Consider the following 19372-nt stretch of genomic DNA (forward strand, 5'->3'; position numbering starts at 1 on the left):
GCGTGTTGCATCCGGTGTTATTTGCGTCACTATTACATTTATAATTTGATTTTTTTTCGGTGATTTTACTTTAGTTTACTTTAATAGTTATTATTCTTTTAAAATCGACTACTCATATAATTTGTTTTCTACCTGTTGACTTTCAGGAAAGAAACTTCATGACTTCGATGTTAAAGTAAGCACGACACTGGACAGCATGGACTTATGTGGTCATTAAAAAGGTCACGCTGCTGACGGGGAAAGAATAGTGAAGCAATGCTCAAGAAACCCTGTCGCCCGCCATGCTCAAATCCAGATTATTAAAGGCCACGAGAATACTCTGCACGTAGCAGAAGTTCTTGTTTGGGGAACAGAATAGTTTATATTTGATCTAGAAAAAAATAGATGAAATTTCTTCAATTTTCAGTGTAACGAATCAGAATCATTTTACGAATTATAAACAAGAAATAATACATGATATGTACATGTACCCTCGACAGAATAACATGTCTAAGTAAGTTGAACATGCTACACTTTAATTTCATCAAAATAGGTGATGCACTTCAATGTGTAATATCATCACAGTGTCAAGTTAAAATAATATTGAATATCCATGTTTTGAGATACAGACCACACAAAGTACATATAGATACACCGTAAGTCCAGTGGATACTAAACCTGTTTTCGTTGTCGATGATTGTGGAGTTAATTTTATAGGAATTTTTGTTAAATAAAATATTAATTGCCAAGGTTTTACTTATTTACCAAATTTTTAAACATGTCAAAATCCAATACCATTTATGCGTTTTAGTACAATGAATAAAGACGTTTTCAGTGGCTTAGCATTTCATGTTTCTTCTATGGAACATGTGTGTTTTAACGTGAAATATCTATTTGTGGCCAATAGCTATACTTTTGTGTTTTTTTTTTTTCACTGAAAGACCATGTGAACTATTGTTATCGCTTGGTGTCCGTCAACTTCGTCGTCCGTCGTTTGCAAATTTCTCTTCTCTTCTTTTCTGTCACTTCTTGACTAATTAGAACTTGGAATATATGTTTCTGAAAGTCTTTTGCCTAGAACTGATTTCATATTTTGATGTCGACAAGCATAGCCGCTGTCACTAAAAATCGACTATGGGTCTGTCACCGTTTTTTTTTTTTTTTTGCCATTATTTCAAAACCGTTACAAATAAAGAAAACTAAGACTTCTTAGACTATTCAATCCGACGATATCTATCTCCTCTTCAAAGTTCAACTAAATCTTACGAACCGTTTCATGCCATTTTTATAATTGTTTTATATACATTTGTTTGCATTTATTTTCATGCCATTTTTACAAAATTTTTGTATACTTTTTTTCTGCATTTATTAGCTTGAAACATATAACCAATAAAAAAGTGTCTAGCTAGTGTCATTTTTCCTTCTTATAACTTTTTGCGCTTTTTTCTATGTGACTGTTGGATAGTTTTCAACCTCAACCTCCTTGGAACACATATTATGCTAAGCACTGAAGGTATCAGTCTTGTATTACATATTCCTGAGCGGATGTACGTCAAAACATGGCGGCTAAAAAATATAGTGCGCTTCTTTTTTGCCTTTTCCTGTTTTTGTTTCTTGGCAAATGACTATCATTTTTCATCACAAGTATAGGGTAAACATCCATCTATGACACCAAAAAATTGTTTTTGAGAAAAAACAGTATTTTCATGAGAAATTATGCTTCAAAAAAGGGGTCTATTTTATGAACTCAAAAAAAGTGAAATTTAAAAAAATTCCATTTTTAGTTTGACCTGTCCTGGTGTACCAAAGTTCGTGCCTTTTTTTCTAAAATGGACCTAAAAACTATTTTTGACATTTCCTTAATTGAAAAACATGGTCAAGATTTAGATTGAAACTCCTTGTCTATTTTTTAAGAAATCGTGAAAATTTAAGGTATACTATAGAAGTCTATGAGGCAAAGAATACAAGACTGAGACCTGAAACACCGATATTTTTCCTGATAACGCTAGGAACGATAACTCTTGCTGTAACGTTGTATTGTAACGTCCCACCGTAAATAAGTTAATTATCAATCATAAAAAGGAAATAACATATCAACAATCAAAATGTTAGAAAAATCGAATAGTGTTACATTTAGTTGCCCCTGAAATAGCAATTTTGACGATTTTTGTTTTTTGTTATTTTCATGATTTTATTTATAAAAAATCTCCTTAGAAAGTGCCGGACCAATTAGAACCATACTAGGTTTGAATATTCCTTAAGGTATTCTGCTAAGAACTGATGTTGGGATTTTTTTTATCCGTCAATAAACGTGGACGCCGTTGCATGTAAATGTAGTTAAAAAAAACTATTTTCCGTGCAACGCATGTATGCTGGTGCTCTGTTTAATTGTGATTATTCCTATAATAACCCCTTCCTCTTAAAACCTACTAATTTTAATTGAGGGACACTCATAATATTTGTGGGAGGTATTTCTTCATATTGTTGTCTATAAAGTGGTATATTATTATACTAGAAATAAACTGAAGGTTTGGGAACAACAGTTTTTTTTTTGCAAATATCTCTTAAAGTACTAGGTTTAGACAAATTCTTACACAGATAAAAGCTATCTGAAATGTATCCACAGTAAACGTATCTTAAATTATTTTTTGAGTTTGAGTTATTGCCCCTTTTGACGTTTCTGTTTGCCTTTTCAGTTTCATTATTTCTAAATTGTATTTTTCAAGATATTCAAAATTTCTTAAAAAATCTAGACCCTAACAGTATTCTGCTTGAAAAATTTGCATTTTGTTTTTTGAAAACCATTTTGTGTCATTTGTATGGTTTATTTTTAAATATGTGTGCCATAATCAGAAAAAGGAGGGACTTCGACCCAAATATCATCTGCTTTAGATAGCAAATTCCTATGATTTTACTCAATGTTTTGAAAGAAAAATGGAGATATTACTGGGAATTTTCAAAATATGCTTTCAAAATCATTTGTCAAGTCATCATTAATCAGTAATATTGAGTTCAAAACAATAAGACAATAAGGGGGGGGGAACCCTTGCTTAGGCACACCAAACAAGTTTTATAGTCACATGTTACATACAAAACTCTTGTGAACTCAAGCAAGATGAAGCATTAAGATATCAACTTTGATCATTAGAAGTTATTGTTTTTTGTTTTGTTTTGTTTTTTATTTTATTTTCATTTTTTTTTAATTTCAATTAATGTTGTAGAATACAGACGTCATGATTTCGACGTAAAAGTAGGAAATGCACTCGGCAAAATTGAATTATGTGATCACTACAATGACCAGGCTAGAAATGGGAAAAGAATTACCATCAGATGTGTCAAACGCCCTGTCGCCCGTCATGTTCAGATCCAAATTGTTGAAGGTCAAAAGAATAGTTTGCATGTAGCAGAAATCCCTTGTTTGGGGTACTGAAATCAATGGACAGCTACATTGTTTGTTTGTTTGTTTGTTTTTTTGCATTTTTTCAGACATGAGTGACGCGAAATAATTGTGTAAACTCAATAAAAACCTAGCAATGCAATTTTAGTTATTCAAGTTTGTATCTACTCTTTAAAAAATATTATTATGTGTGCTTTGACACCTAAACGTTGAAGGGACTTTTCATGTAGGAACCAGAATGCAAATAAGTAAAAAATAATCTTGACAGATGACATATGTCAAAATATAAAACATAACAAAACAATAATAGTATCGTTTGGAAAAAATACTCAATGCAAAAATTGAATTTAAAAAAAAAAGATAAAAAAAAGATTGAATATTTGCACCAAGAACTAACTCGTGTTATAAGTGATTGAAACTGCATAAACATTGTTGCCAATGTAATTAAAGCTTTTACAAAGCAAAAACAAGCTATATCAAAACATGCAAGGTAAATTTATCGTTATTGCGGAAGACATGGTTGCTTATCATGTACTAAGGGCAGAAACCTGATAGAAGCACTACTCAGAATAAGAATTATATCTATTTACTTCTAAAAACTCATGTTAATTGTAGACATCAGACAATATAAAAATTGTTTATGGCGCTTTCCTGATTATTATCTGTGCAAAAATGATGTTATACACATGTATTTATAGAAAGGCTTGTCTCTACTTACAAAAAACTGTGTTAGAATGTTCATAATGCATTGACAAAAATACCGAAGGGTCAGCAGTCGATTGATTCAAATACGTCAAAAATTAATTTCAAAAAGAGTTAAGGTTAAGAAAGGTTTTTGTGGTAACTAAGTAATTATTATAGACGTATGCCCATTGACAACTTCTAAAGCAATCATTTACAACAAAAAGTCAGTTACGCACTCGTGCACAAAAAAAACTTTTAGAAGAGTACGTAACAAACTGGTATAAGTCAATAAGATAACAAGGAACAAAAGATATACAATATAGTACCTTAAACTCAATATCAATACAAAGAAGCTCCAATATATAACTATTCAAGTTTTTTTATCATTATTGAGGTCTGTTTTTTTTTTTAGTATATAATAAAACTCAAACTTGTTGCTTAAGTTTCTACTACTTTCGTTGAACAGGCACACCATGACACAAAAGCACGCATGTCTAATTTTGTTTATCTTTTCTCTTCCATGTTTAGTATCTTAAAGCTTTTTCCTCCTTACTTCACCTGTTTTATATGATTGATTTTAAAAATATTTATTTCTGTATGCGCATGCTCATAAAATTATTGTATATTTCTATAAGAGGAAAATACTTCATATGTAAGATGTACTAGTGCCTAATTCCTTTTGTACGTTATTCGACAAAGAAAATATGTTTATACTAATTCAAGTTTTCTTTAAATTTTATGTAACAATCTCTAAGGACCAGGCATCGGACGTACCATGGTCATAAAACATACCACCACATTGACCTGATTTGCCATATTTTGTGACGGGTTATGAAATGCACTACAATGAATATTACAAAAGCAGATTCAAATGTGAAATATTCTTAAATTATGGTGAAAACGTTTCTCAATTTAAACTGATAGAGATAGCAAAATGTGAAAATTATTGTAAGATTTTTTGTAGGTTTTCAATTCATATTTGAAATGCAGACGTCGTTGACATAAACAACAGTCAACAGACCTCTATAACATTCAAATTAGTTTATTATGTTCAGTACACACACCGGTGTTATACACATTGTTCGTTTTTTCTTCAAAGTTGGCAGGCACTACGACCATAGCATAATCAATATATTGTTCAGACATTCGTCATTGTTTTTTTAGGATACCGCTTTATATTTCATGTGGGATAAACACATTCCTGACATTATACAAATGATTATTGTTCTGACAATTACTAGTATCTTATATAAAAGATGTAATTAGGTAGGTTTCATTTAGTTGGTAACTTATTTACAACGATGTTCAAAACATTTTGTTTCGTGTTTGTATTTTGGGGAATCTATGACGAAAATCTTTGTGACAATAGGGTTGCCGTTCCTCTTCTTAGTGACATGAAAGCTCCTCTCGTTGCTAATTTAGATGTTACTAAAATCAATGAGGTGATTGCAAATTACGTGCAGGCTGAGGTAGACAGAAAAATAAAGGAATTGGTAAACTCTGAAATTGAACGACTGGTTAATGAAAAAGCATCAGAACTGATAAAATTGTTTGACTCCCGTGTGAATTCAGCGACAATGGAAATAACAGATTCTGTTGATATTGCAGTTACAACTGCCATGGAAGGTAAGTATGTATTATCTGTATATAAAGTCGTCAGGAATACATCATCAAAAAATCATGACGTCGTGGCAAGTCATAGATTATTAAGGATTTATAAATGTTCGCAGCAATATCGAAAAAGTTATAAAACTTATCCATACTGACAAAATTCTCGGTAAGTAGATTAAACTGATTACCGATCTTTTGGATTTATATATTTTTTTCTGCAAATATCCGTCAAACACATTTATACATTGTTATCACTCCTTACTTCTTTCATTATAATTGGATTATATATTGTATCAAGGAAGTTTCTCCTTTTTCTATCCATATACATAAATTTTCTTTATTACAAATTGGTAGCCCATACGATGAAAGTATACATTAACATGTCATAATCATGTTGCTTTCCATGATAGATATATAATATTCTTATAATAATTACCATAAAATTGATCACTTTATGATTCTTATATGGAAATACTGGGCTTTTATTATATAATTCATATCATAATTGAAATAAAACAGTCGTTTTATTACTATATTACAATGTTATTCTTTTAACAAAATACCGGCTCTCTAAAATATAATAATCAATACATTAAAAAAATCATTATTGTCGAATGCTACTCATATGCCAATCATGAGTAAACTGCAACATATTACAATGAGATCATGTATGATGATCCACGCATGTCTTTGATAACATGATTATTATAGCTGCTTTTTCTGTGTTATACAAAGGCTTAGTCCATGTTAGGTAAGCACAAACCTTTATAAAATTCAGATCATGATTTCTAAAAGTCAAGACGTAGTAACTTTTACTATTGTTTTTGTTTAGGAAATAACAAGGTTCTTTAATATTTCAGCAAGACATAAACATTTTGCCACGAACGAAATGTTATAATTTTAAGTTGGTACGTGTACTTTTTCTATAGTATCGTTAATAGTTTGACCAGCCATGTTTTTACGAGTTGCTTTTCCTGTCATTCGTTACATGTTTTCGGTTGAAAACAAGACGAAACGCGCCAATTAAATGGATTTTTTTTATAATTCCCTATGGGAAAACCTCATAGTAATTCTGCCATTTTTATTCAAACAATGCAAAGCATATTTTGTCACGAATTTTTTTTAGTTCAACTTTTAAGTACTATTCTGTGTAAGAATCATGCATCTCTTTTGCCTCAAGCATATTCAATAAATTAGGAGAAATACCAAAGACTATCTAAATTTATGCTGATGCATCTGCGACGTAGATATTTTGACTGCATATATAGGAAATTTCCCGCTTTGTTTCCAAGGTGCATTTCAACTGCATATGACCTATCAATAAGGGTTACAACAACAGTATTGAGCACTAATCCGATCCATAATAAAGTCAATTCCCAATTAAATCCTGACAAAATAGATATTACACCACTGGAGTAGTTAGTACTTAAAAAGGCAAATTTTAACACCTTGATGGTTATTTCCGAAGATTATGAGGTATAAATACTTGCATAATGTAAAAAATCGTTGGTTTTTTTTTCTTGTGACACACCTTGTACACATTTTGCATGATTTGACAATGTACTCAAGGATAAAGTTGTTTTGACGCCGAGAAGAAAATATTTAAATTATGCATGGCCTTACACACTTTTAAGGTACTAATTTCTTCTCAAATTTAGACACACAAAAAGAACTGAAGAATGTGTCTACCATTATACAGAAGATCCACGGTAAATTACAAAACACATCAAAGGAAGTTGGACAGCTCATGTTTGATAAAAGCAATAAAGGTAAAATTGTAGTGTGTCTTTATCAACAATTGCATGTCTGCAGTCTGTGATGGTGTATATGCAGTTGATAACAAACTCCGTCTAGAAATTAAGCTTAGTCAGACCAGTATGACTATTGCATAATATTTATTATATTGTGTGTTTTCTCTGCCAGCAAAATATCTCATGCAGTTCATCCATACAAAACACGGAAACACTGCAGCAAAATGGGATTGAATTGATTTAAACATTTTTTTTCTTCAGAAGGTTGTGACCACGTGCTGCGACAATCTAAATATTAAAACCATAAAAGCAGCTTGAACCAAGACAATTTTTAACAAAATATATAGTTTGTTGAAGCATGTGGCACAAATATCGGGATCGGAAAACCACCAGCAAACTTCCTAATATCTTAGGAAATTAAGCAACGTTCCATATAAAGGATACGTGGTTATGTCTTTTCTATACGTTAATGTTATAACAGTCCATAAAACTGTATTTTCTCGATTTAGTCTTTTTATCAGTGTTAAGGTTTCAGAAAATAATAGAACCGGAAACTGGTATAGAAGAATATACTAGTACCCCTTTCTTGTATTGTAAGCTTAGCAAAAACGCAGTTAAAACACTAAAACACTCTTATACTGAATATATCTGAATATTTTAATTGAAAATATTTATGTAGAAGAATACATAAAGTAGTTGCACTCGGCATGAAATCATGTGCTTTTAATTTAATTGTTTCTAATTTTTTATACTTAACAATCTTCTGTAAATTCAAAAAATAAAATTCAATTATCTGTAGCGATACGCATAGCCCAAAAATATTATTTGAGTCCATTTGTTCATAATATAACCAAAATGGATAAGGTGATTATGTCAAAGAGACACAACGACTTCACCGGTTTGAAAAATGTCAAGGATACCCATAGTTTTTCAATGAATGACGTAAAAACCCTCACACGACAGGGCAGGCTGCAGCCGGCTAAAAACAACATTATGCACAGGTACAGCGAAATAGTTGCCCAATATACTCCAGCAACATAAAAGTAAACTATAAGTGACAACGAAACAATACATAAAGAGACCAGAAGAAAGCAGCGACGTTCAAGTACTTAGGCGTGATTACAGCCTTCTCCTTTTATAAATCAGGCCAATCTATTTCTGAATAATTGTGAAAATCCGGGTTTTTTGTGACACCAATATATCAAGCAACTTTGCTGTATGTTCTAGATGAATGTTTTTGCACTTTATTTCTTAAATATCACGTGCTTATAAAAATATTTAACTATATCCCTTAACATTTTACAAGCAATAAAAATCAGACGGACATTTTAAACAGATGCACAAACGTAAAACGGTGTCTTTCTATGACACAGCAATGTCTTCAAATATCAATATTAATAACTATACAGACAATGAATTCTGAAGCTTTAACATTGGGCTTTAACGATACCAGGATGTACAAACATACATACTGTGCTACTGCAAACAGAACACATCATGCTACTTTGTCTTAAATTAACAGGCCGTCAGAGAGAATAACATCGTTTTTATCGATAACATTTCGCATTAGCAAAAATCAAATTAACCATGTAATTTTTGCGATCTAAAGCTACAAATATATCTTATTCGTTTTATTGTAAACTCTATAAATTATTAAGTAACAAAATTAAATAGGTTACAAATGCAGAGAGAAAGTGCATATGTTTGGTTATACTCTTCTTTGAAATATGGATTCAGTATATTTTGCACAAAGAACTATTGGAGGTTATTGTAGAAAACTGATCTAATTATTTACAATAAGAAATACTATAACAATTTAGAGAAATCGTGATAATTGAAATACTTCGCACAGGTTAATGCTATTGAATTATACCACACACGCGGCTACACGCCTCTGTTACTCTCATGAATGACACAAAATGTTTCGTACATAAATGGACTTTTTGAGTAATGATTCAGGGCATATTATGAAAATATCTGTCCTTAGACTTTAATTTAAGAACACTTAACGCATGTTTTCTTCATTTCACAAGCAAGCAAAGCACCAACAGAAAGTTGGTGTGATGAATGCGTCTGAAATCCGACCCGAGCTTATTTTTTCCCGGACTGCCTTTGCATTGGAATAAGTTCTATCTGGATTTTTAGTTAGCAATAACAGAAATTCTAGGACCCGAGTAACTTACAAAATTTAAGAACATATAATAATTGCGAAGTGGATTGTTGATCTGGATAACTTTGAAGGCTTTGAAGTCAAATGGAAAAACTCATATAGTCTTAAATTAGTTCCTGCATTTACTGACTGGGTGTGATGCGTAATAATTTGAACAATTGTGTCCATATCGTTTTGTCTAGGACTGGGTGAGGCTGCACCCAACAAAAACTGTACTTGTTGAGTGTTCTTCGGCAAGATATATTTCTGGAGCCCTGAAAGTCATCATAAATTGGACGAGCAGACGCTACGTGTAGTACCCATAGCTCTTGATCTATAGCACCCCACGATGATTCCTTGTGTCGGGCCTTTTTGTCCCAAAATTGCTCAACATAGACTTCCCAACCTTGTTTATCATATTTGGGAGCAGCGAATTGAATACTACTAATTTATTTCAAGTACTCATCGCTAGAAAGCCCAAAATGTATTGGAACGGCAAAAATGCTTTGAATATACACGGAAGTTACTAAACAAATATATTTTCAGTGTTATTCAATGAATTCAGTGCGTTTTACTCAATTAAATCGTGTTCAGTGTCTTCAGGAAAGCTTTCAGTATGTTCAGCAGTCCGCTAGAAAATCAGCTTACCCCTTTGAAGACCACTTTCTAATCAATATGCTCGTATTAACAATGAAGGCTGACTTCCATGAACTACTATGACTAAGGTGATGTGACTTTTTAGAAACAACTGTAAGTGCAAATGAGTACAAATCTACCTCCTCCACCAATTATTTCTTAAGTATACTATGTGGTGAGAAATTTAATGATTGTTTATTAATTTTTATTATCAGCTGAGTAACTAACACTTTTATTTTTATAAGAAAGTTTCAATGTCATAGTTTTTAGGGACTTACATTTATTTTTATTTTTTTATTTTTATTCCTAGGTATATTTTCATAGGTGGGTCTAGAGAAAGGCAAGGTGGTTTTAACTTGTCTTTCGTGACATTGAAATTTTTTTCAAAGTGTTGTATATATGTCAAAACTTGAAAAATACCCAGAAAGGAAATGTAAAGTTCAATAAGCTTGTTTATTTAATTCCAATATATTATTAACCTGTTGGGTCGTCAAAGATTTATCCCGTGTGGTCCGTCATAAATAAAACTAGTGGTATACCTCGTCTTTTTTGGGACTTTATTGTAATCACCTTGTCCATCCATATGTCCGTTTGTAACACATTTTGTGAAAGGTCTCCATTCCCTTATTAAGTGGGGGTATTCTTAGAACGACATAGCATGCAACCTCTTCATTAATTTTTAGTTATGGAAATTAAAGTTTAGATTGTGATTGAATGTTTGACACAGAATAAAATTCTGATATAGAATGAAACTGTTCAAAAAAAACTTTAAAATTTCCGCTTATATATTTCCTTGATCTCACCCAGGACGTTGTTGATCCTACCCATAATACATATGCCGGACAATTTGTCCGAAAGACCTTTCAGGCCATGACAACCTATAATTACTCTCGAATGCCGGACAATTAGGCACGTAGATATTTCGGACCATTACAATTTGGAGCGTGTAGTAGAACGGTTCAAACCGTATATCAAGACGATGTAAACCATATTGGATGGTTCTTAAAATAATATAAGAGCTAACAAAATGAACTTATGGTAGCTTTCTTGTGATGATCTCAAACCTCCATCTTCTCTACAATTTTGCGAAAAAGTAGCACAGGGCGTTTAGTTTGAAGTAGCACAAACAGTGCGCATGCTTGTACGTCCTGAATACAACATGGATTTTATTTAACACAGAGATCTTTTATTATTTTTGTAGTTGGTTTTACAGCATGTGAAGGTCATTTATTATCCAACAATATAGTACACTTCCAAGAAATCAAGACTTCTTATGGTAATGGCATCAAATCAGCATACCAAAATGGCGTTTTTATTCCATTTATACAAGGATTTTACTCAATCAGTGTGAATGTTTTAGGTAAAGGTTCAAACGGAGCTTACATATCTCGTAATGGAGACAGACTGTCTCGTGGTTGGTTTAATCACCCAACGCAAAGGCATTTTAATACAGGCGCAACTTCGACATTTGTAAAATTGGAAACCACGGATAGAGTTTCTGTCAAACTTTGGAAAAGTGGAAATATTGATGGATCTAGTTGTCTCACTATTATGAAGATTTAACTGTTTGGATTGGGTTTGTTTAAAAATCATTTTTGTTTCAACTATTTTGTTTTTGTTTTCTTCATATGTTTTGGTGTGTGTGTGTGTGTGTGTGTGTTTTGTTTGGTTTTTTTTTTTCAACTATTAAAAATTTTACCTCCATATATACTGTTTTGGTTTTTTTTCTTCAGTTTTCCATAAAGTCATATTGGCACATATTGCCAATATTTGATTAATTTGTTAATAATAGAAACACTGTTATGAAGTTTTAACTGTTTGTATTGGTATCATTAAACATTTCCTTGTGTCATAAACAATTCTAACATATGGTAACATATGTTTAGGACCAATATGGGGGCATGTCGGTCTTAAATATATGTTTTTTCATATGTTTTAAAAAAGACAAATGAAAAACAAATGTTGCAAGTTTTCCTATATACACCTTAATTCACCGCTTGTTTTTGCATTATAACTGCAATATATTATAATTTTCTTTTCTCAAAACAACCTTCCAGACACCGAATTTGTGTCCCTTGTCAACTATAAGCAATATTTCTTTCTAATATGTTAAATTAGAAAATTAATGAACAGGTAAATTCTGAATAACTAATTCAAAGTTACATACTGAGAGGGTTTTTTATCACTGTTAGTACAAAATTGTTTTTGTACATAGTGCATTCCACTAAAACACGTCGTCGTTCTGTTTATGGCGTTTTCCGTCGGCTTGAATAAACCTCTATATTGTTGCTTCACATATAGATAACAAATTTGGACGTCAAAATATGTTTACGCGTCAAGGTTATGTTGTATCTTACTCAGACAACCAATATGTGTGGTAAAGCACTAGTCAATTTAGTTTTTCATTGCAAATGGTTTTGATGTAAATGGACTTTTCTTGAAGTTAGATGCGTAGCCGATAAAAAAATGAGTTGGCTTATGTTTGTTTCATTTGTAAATACAAATGTACCCCTCCAAAAATTCCCCTCCATCCAGAGAAAAGTCACAACTTTTTGTAAAAAGTCAACATTCTCAGTTTTGACTAATAACAAATTTGAAAATTGTCAACTAAAAAGCTCTTACAGCGACTCCAAAGGTTCGGTGGAAGGAAGGAGAGAAATTTGTGGTCTGTTCAATTGGCGAATCATGCTAATTATGAAATGTATGAAATTCCTGCCATATGACGTTTAAACGATTAATTACTCATTTAAGCCCTTGAATATTCAGGACAAATGACCTAAAAAAACTAAAATCAAGATTATAATTTTATTTACTTTCTTATGAGTACGGTGACAATTTTTCAAATTCAATTAAAACACTAAATACATGCCACTGGTATCATTACAATATTTTTCATTATATGATATTTTGGGTAAGTTTTTTTGCATTTTGTTTAAAATAAATCGTTAATTTGTATTTGTTAAGTGCAGTAGTTATACCGCACTATTAATTTCCTTGTTTATATGACGGTAATAGCAACAAAATTATATCAGTGACCTTTATTTCAAGGGTCTACAAAGTTTTATATAGTTTTTTTAGCTTCTGAAATAAGAAAGGTATGTATATTTTATTTGTTATATCATTACATTTCGTTAGAATGATGATGCTGTTTGCTAATTATCAATTGAAGTTTTCAGTGGTTTAAGGGAGAATTTGCAAGTCTCTTTTTAATTGTTTTCCGCAAATACTATAGTACTGAGGTAATGCCTTGTCATGTACTGATTTAATCACTTCAGTAAACTAAAGATCTGAGAAATCCTGCTGTTGAATAAAACAAGAAAAAGACAAAGCCTCATCTAAAAGTTTATCTGTTAATGGACAGTATCCTGCAGGAAGTGTAACCAACGGCAAAATCTGAAGAAAAGTCGAAGAAATAAAATTCATTGATTTGAAAATAATTGACATTTTGTGAAGGACTGATCTTATCCCTTCTAAAAGAACATATATGGGTTTAATTTGTTCATACAAAAGTGTCCGGGAAAATTTAATCAACTACTTAACACTTCAGGCAAATCAAACGTAACAACTAGATAAATATGAATTACAATGTCACAGGATGAAATTATATCTTCTTCATAGGTAATGTCTGAATTACATGTACTAGTTCAAAACCTGCTTTATTATTATCTTATTATTTCTGTGTGTGTGTGTGGGTGGGTGCGCATGCGTGTGTGTGTGTGATAATTTAACTTGTGCCCATCTAAGTTTACAATGTATTATCAGAGTTATGATCTTCCCAGCAATGAGATTCATTTACAAAATGTCAACGAGTTTAAATACACAATGAAGAAATTTCAATGAACAGCTACATAGCCAGATCTTAATCCTCATCATAATCAGCTAAAATGTTTATATACAAAGTTTTTTTAAAAAAAATACCCGAACACTATTATAAGGGGTTTCTTATGACATATTTTATTGCAATGTATATGTCATATTTTGTGAAGTATCTTTTTTTTTAGAATACCTAACACGCTTTATATGTTTGCATAAGTTTATTGTGGCATTGTTTGTCACCTAATCTATGAACTTCATTATTTCGTTAACTTTTGTAAAATGTTAATAACGTAAAAAGTTACTTGTCAAGTATTTGTTTCACTTTTAGTTTAAAATTACATGTAACATATGTGTTTTTACGTGAACTATCAATAAGTAGTTAATTATCTATCCTTTTCAACTGACAAACATATGGGACTCTACAGTGGGATTTTTTTGTCACAATGTAGTAACCATTTCTCTATTAGATAAAAGCCCCTGTTGTGCCATATTTAGACGTTACTAAGGTAAACAAAGCTATTGCTAAGTATATCAGGTCGGAAGTGGACAGAAGAATAAAACATTCCATGTCCACAGAAATACATCGGTTTGTTAAAGCAAAGACGGGGACATTGACAAAGTTAATTGAGGCAAGATTCAATTCTACGACGATTGACTTATTGAAAACTGTAAATTGTTCAATCAAATCTGCAATAAAAGGTGAGTTCTTCAAATATATTATATGTATGTAAAAACGTTTCGTTATAATTTAATATGACCATTTTATTGTTAGAAAAGATGCAGTCGTTTTTTATTTTATTTTGGATACAGAATTTTCCTATCAACTGATCAATAAACAAGTTCATGAACTTTAAACCACGCCGCTTTTAACCGGATTGCTTTTACCAATGTTTGAAAAAAGACGTGTTTATTGGAATAATTATGAAGTTAACTTAGTTTTTGCAAAAATACTAAATTATTGGGAATGTAACTAGTATCTGAATATAATGTCTTGTATAAAGAACTTTTACGATTTACGCATAACATAAACCGCGAATTTACAATACCAGTATCGTGCTTTCTGATTATCATACAAAAGATATTTTAATACAGAAACAATTCTGTAGACGAAGATAATTTATTATGCCTGATGTTTTGCGAGGGTATAAAAGTTTTATAATAGATTGCTTGATACAATTAAATTTGCTATTGAGTTTTATCCTATACATATTAGCTTTATTTCATGTATATATATATATTTGTCCAGTTTCGTTTGTTACCAGGAGAATTTCGATTGTTTCCTTTTTTTTCAAATTGTCGGTAGGCGTTATAACTTACTTAAACGATTCTGTCATTTTTATGGTCGAATGGCTAATCATTAAAAATCTCAAATTTAAACTTATAATCATTTCAATATTTTATCACTTTTCGCTCTCTACTTGGCATAACACCAGACTGTTGAAATTACCCTGGTACAGTAATTATAACGTAACTGGAGTCGGATCTTTGTTTTTTTATTGGTCTCAAGTATTTAAAAGTTTTCAGAGCAGCATCCTGCTTAGTTATCCTATACAGCCTGCGTCTGTTTTGTTGTTTTTAACCCTTGGAATAAAAGCGTCATTGTTTAGTATTTTGCAAGAGGAATAATGTTTTTGAGAGTTGCAACTTGCCGTTACAAGAAGTTAACTCGTTATTGTTGATGATGTTTCTTTGACGTTTTGACGTATATTTGACTTAAAAGGAAGTGTTTGTATTCCGGACAATATGTTCCGAGGTTCCGGACAATGGTGCGAGGTTATTGTGAATTATCGACGTTAGTTTAACTTGCCTTAACAGGAAGTTATCGTGTACCGGACAGTAGTCCGAGGTCGTGAATGTGTTGACGATAGTGTAACCTGGCTTAACAGGAAGATATCGCTATATGGAGAATTCCTCGCTTGTTGATGTCTGTTGTGTTGTTCCTCTGTGCCATGTGGATCCAATCGGTATTAAGATTAAGGAATTTGATAACTTTATTGAGCGCACCGTATATGTGGGTTTTCGTAATTTCCTGATGTCAAAATAAATTTTCATTCTGTAACATGTATTTTCTGTATAATCGTAATAAATTGTAGATTAGTAACAATTCTTTTTTATTTTGAACCCGCCTGGAATTGTGAGCAACTTAGCTTCTGTGGTTACATACCAACCAAGAGCTTTGTGCATACTCGGCCGCCATGGCAATTTGATCTGTTATATAAACTCAAACAAGAATTTGAAAAGACGGAAGATTCGAGTAAATCAATGGTACAAACGCATTATTAAACAAATGATAAATATTCTTAGCTCGATAAATACGAAATTTATTTATTTATCATACATGTAATGCGGAATTCTAATTTTTGAATGCGTATTTAAAGTACTATTTTTAATGAGTTCTAAATCTAAATGATTATTCAATGGATATTGGGATTTTTGTTTTATACAGAGCAGCACCCGCATTTGGTTAATCTTGCATCCGGAAAGTTCTTCCTATTCTTATTACCGTGGATAAAGTGCCAGTATTGGAAACCTAAACGACTTCACCCACACCATGTATGCGAATGGCGAAAATAAACCTTGGCTCAGAGTTCATTTGGGAAAAAAATTCCGTATACACAAGGTAGAAGTTATCAATCGACGGGATTGCTGTGGTAAGTTAGTTGAGATCTTTGGTTAATATCTCCAAATAATTGTTTTTGATTGGTGAAAAAGCTTTCAGATTGTTTGGTCCTTTTTGGACATTGTAAGTTATCCTAATAAACTAATTTGGCATTGTGAATTTATTAACGTCGATTGATCACCAGTCCGAGGTTTATATAATTCCAAACTGAGTAATATTTTGATTAATTACCCGTCAGATACACGAATCTATCTTACCAACCCTTTCACAAAATAAGTTCGAAGTCATTCGCAAGCATTCCTATTTTACTCGTCGACATTCGCAAATAACTACGTACAACTAGTAGATATTTGCGGGCAATTGTATTGATTCGAAAAAGAAGAGTATTTGAATCAAATGAGGCAAATGTAGCACTCAACGAAGGATAAATAAGTATAACCTAATCCTAACCGATAAAACATGTAACCCGATAAAACTTATCAAAGTGGTGATTTTATTGTTTTGGAAACGAAATTATATTCGACATGCCAAATAAAAAATAAATGAATAAAAACATTTTAATAGACTGAGTATTTGAACCAAGAGCCGCATCTTTTTATAAGTGATTAAAAGTGCAAAGACCTAGGTGATGAATGAATAAAAGTTTTCGCGAAGGGAACAAATTGTGCTCCTTTACTTGCTGATCTATTCCTTCACTCTTATGAGGCTGACTTTATAGCTGATTTGATCAGGAAGAAAGAATACCGTTTGGCTAGATCCTTCAACTCAGTTTCCGCTATATAGATGACATATTATCTTTAAACAATCCTAATTTCGGGGATTTGATATATCACATCTACCCAAAAGAACTTGAGATAAAGGATACTACAGGCACTGTGAAGTCAGCCTCATACCTTGACCTACACTTAGAAATCGATGGTAAAGGAAAACTATTGACCAAACTTTACGACAAACGTGATGACTTTTCATTCAGAATTGTCGACTTTCCTTTCATCAGTGGCAACATCCCTTCAACACCTGCGTATGGAGTGTTCATATCACAACTCATACGTTATGCCAGAGCTTGCCGAGACTACGCAGACTTTTTGTATTGCACTAGAACTCTAACACATAGGCTTCTGAAACAGGGTTATGTTGCTACAAGATTGAAGTCGTCACTACAGAAGTTTTATGGTCGTCATCATGAACTCGTGGATCGTTATGGTGTATCCATCAGCACCATGCAAACAGATGTATTCCTCGTTTGTCTACCCCGGACTTGACTTTTTATGAGCAACTCGGCGGGTATTTCTAGAAAAGCAGACGACGCTTACCCTACCGGTGCACCTTGTCCATGCTCCCAGTTTTTAATGGAGTCCGAGTTGCTCATTTGCGTTTGTTACTTTGTATGTATGATTTTAATTTCTTTATGTTCTTTGTTGTGTATGTCTGTTTTCCATGTCGGGTCTTTGTCCCTGGATTACATTCTTTTAATTACCGCTATAACCTTGATTCCCTTGATTACTCTTTCGCATAACAAATAGAACAATATATATGTTAGAGTTATCATGAGTGACAAGATTCAAGCGGCAATCAAAAGAACGCATTCCAGTTACAAAGACCAGACCTGGAAATCAGACACACACTACAAAGAATATAAAATACCCAAACTAACACGTACATAGAAACAAAAGTAAATGACCAACTCGACTCGACTAAAACTACTGGGAGCATGGACTAGGTGCATCGTTAGGGTAAGTGTCCTCTGCTTTTCAGGAAACACTCGCCTAGTTGCTCATAAAAGGTCAAGTCTGGTGTAGACGAAATAAAGAAAGCGACATAAGCATTAATATATTGTCTGAGGTTTATGTTTAACATTAGTGTTTTCACTTCGTCAGTTGTGCGAAAAAAAAAAACACTAAAAAAATGGGTTTTATATGAAAACGTACAAAGCAATTTTATCTAAATTGCAATGACAAGGTCGATTATTTTCTGAACCTTCAGTTGTGCGACGAAATGTGTTAGTAAAAACACTCAGAGATTTGGAATACAGGACAACACACAAAATAAAACACTGCTTACTGCACTACATTTATTGGATCATTTTCCGTCAACTTTGATAACATAAGGAAAGTAACATCCTGTAATATGATAACGATAATAAACTTATATGTGGAAAGTGTAGAACAATATAAATAATAACAAATAATTGTATTCACACCATAAAACGCATAGCAGAGTTCGCTTAGAACAAACGGCCACTGCATTAAAAAAATAAACTATTTGCGTCTTGTATGTAGTACATGTATCTACACTGCAAAATGAATACAGTACATTCTGCTAAGAATCTGTTTCTCAAAAATACAGATAAATTACTAGATCAGATATTCAATGTTCCAGATTTTACAATATCCGAACTGCTTTCGTAACTATTTAGTTCAAAATATAGAAAATATAAAATAGAATAATTCTGTCAAAATAACTACCCAGTTACAGTATACTTTGTTAGTACAAAGGCTTTGGTATGTCCCCAATATAATCAGGCGATGTCAAACAGTCGTACTTACAGTACAACATGAACATCATAAATACATTTCCAAAAATAATGCTGCGGGAAACAAAAACTATTACACCAGATTTATAAATGAATACCGTTTAGATTCTCAGCACTTTACCAATGAAAATGTACGTTCGCACATACGTTTCAGTGATTCAGGATTTATGCATTTTACCATTTAAACTGCAATTAG

General features: G+C 32.2%; 1 protein-coding gene across 2 annotated transcripts; it reads left to right on the forward strand.

Annotated features, from left to right (window-relative positions):
• The first annotated feature begins 5268 nt into the window (after positions 1 to 5268).
• On the forward strand, positions 5269 to 11913 carry LOC148607594 (uncharacterized). Of its 2 annotated transcripts, none has more exons than XM_088543765.1 (3): positions 5269 to 5686; positions 7330 to 7440; positions 11409 to 11913. In XM_088543765.1, exons 1-3 carry the CDS (start codon positions 5362 to 5364, stop codon positions 11768 to 11770), a joined length of 798 nt encoding a protein of 265 aa, XP_088399891.1. In that variant the 5' UTR covers positions 5269 to 5361; the 3' UTR covers positions 11771 to 11913. The 2 variants fall into 2 exon arrangements, with proteins under 2 accessions (XP_088399891.1, XP_088399892.1); XM_088543766.1 differs by having other exon boundaries at positions 5299 to 5686; positions 11568 to 11913.
• Positions 11914 to 19372: the final 7459 nt, after the last annotated feature.

Source organism: Perna viridis, chromosome 9, assembly GCF_037379345.1.
Source record: "Perna viridis isolate PV_CMFRI_1.1 ecotype Kerala chromosome 9, ASM3737934v1, whole genome shotgun sequence".
NCBI lineage: Eukaryota > Metazoa > Mollusca > Bivalvia > Mytilida > Mytilidae > Perna > Perna viridis.

Coding starts and splice junctions, on each gene's coding strand:
- LOC148607594 (XM_088543765.1), top strand. CDS start 5,362: ATGTTCAAAACATTTTGTTTCGTGTTTGTATTTTGGGGAATCTATGAC. Junction 5,687..7,329: donor AGTTACAACTGCCATGGAAG/GTAAGTATGTAT, acceptor TCTCAAATTTAG/ACACACAAAAAGAACTGAAG. Junction 7,441..11,408: donor GTTTGATAAAAGCAATAAAG/GTAAAATTGTAG, acceptor TTATTTTTGTAG/TTGGTTTTACAGCATGTGAA.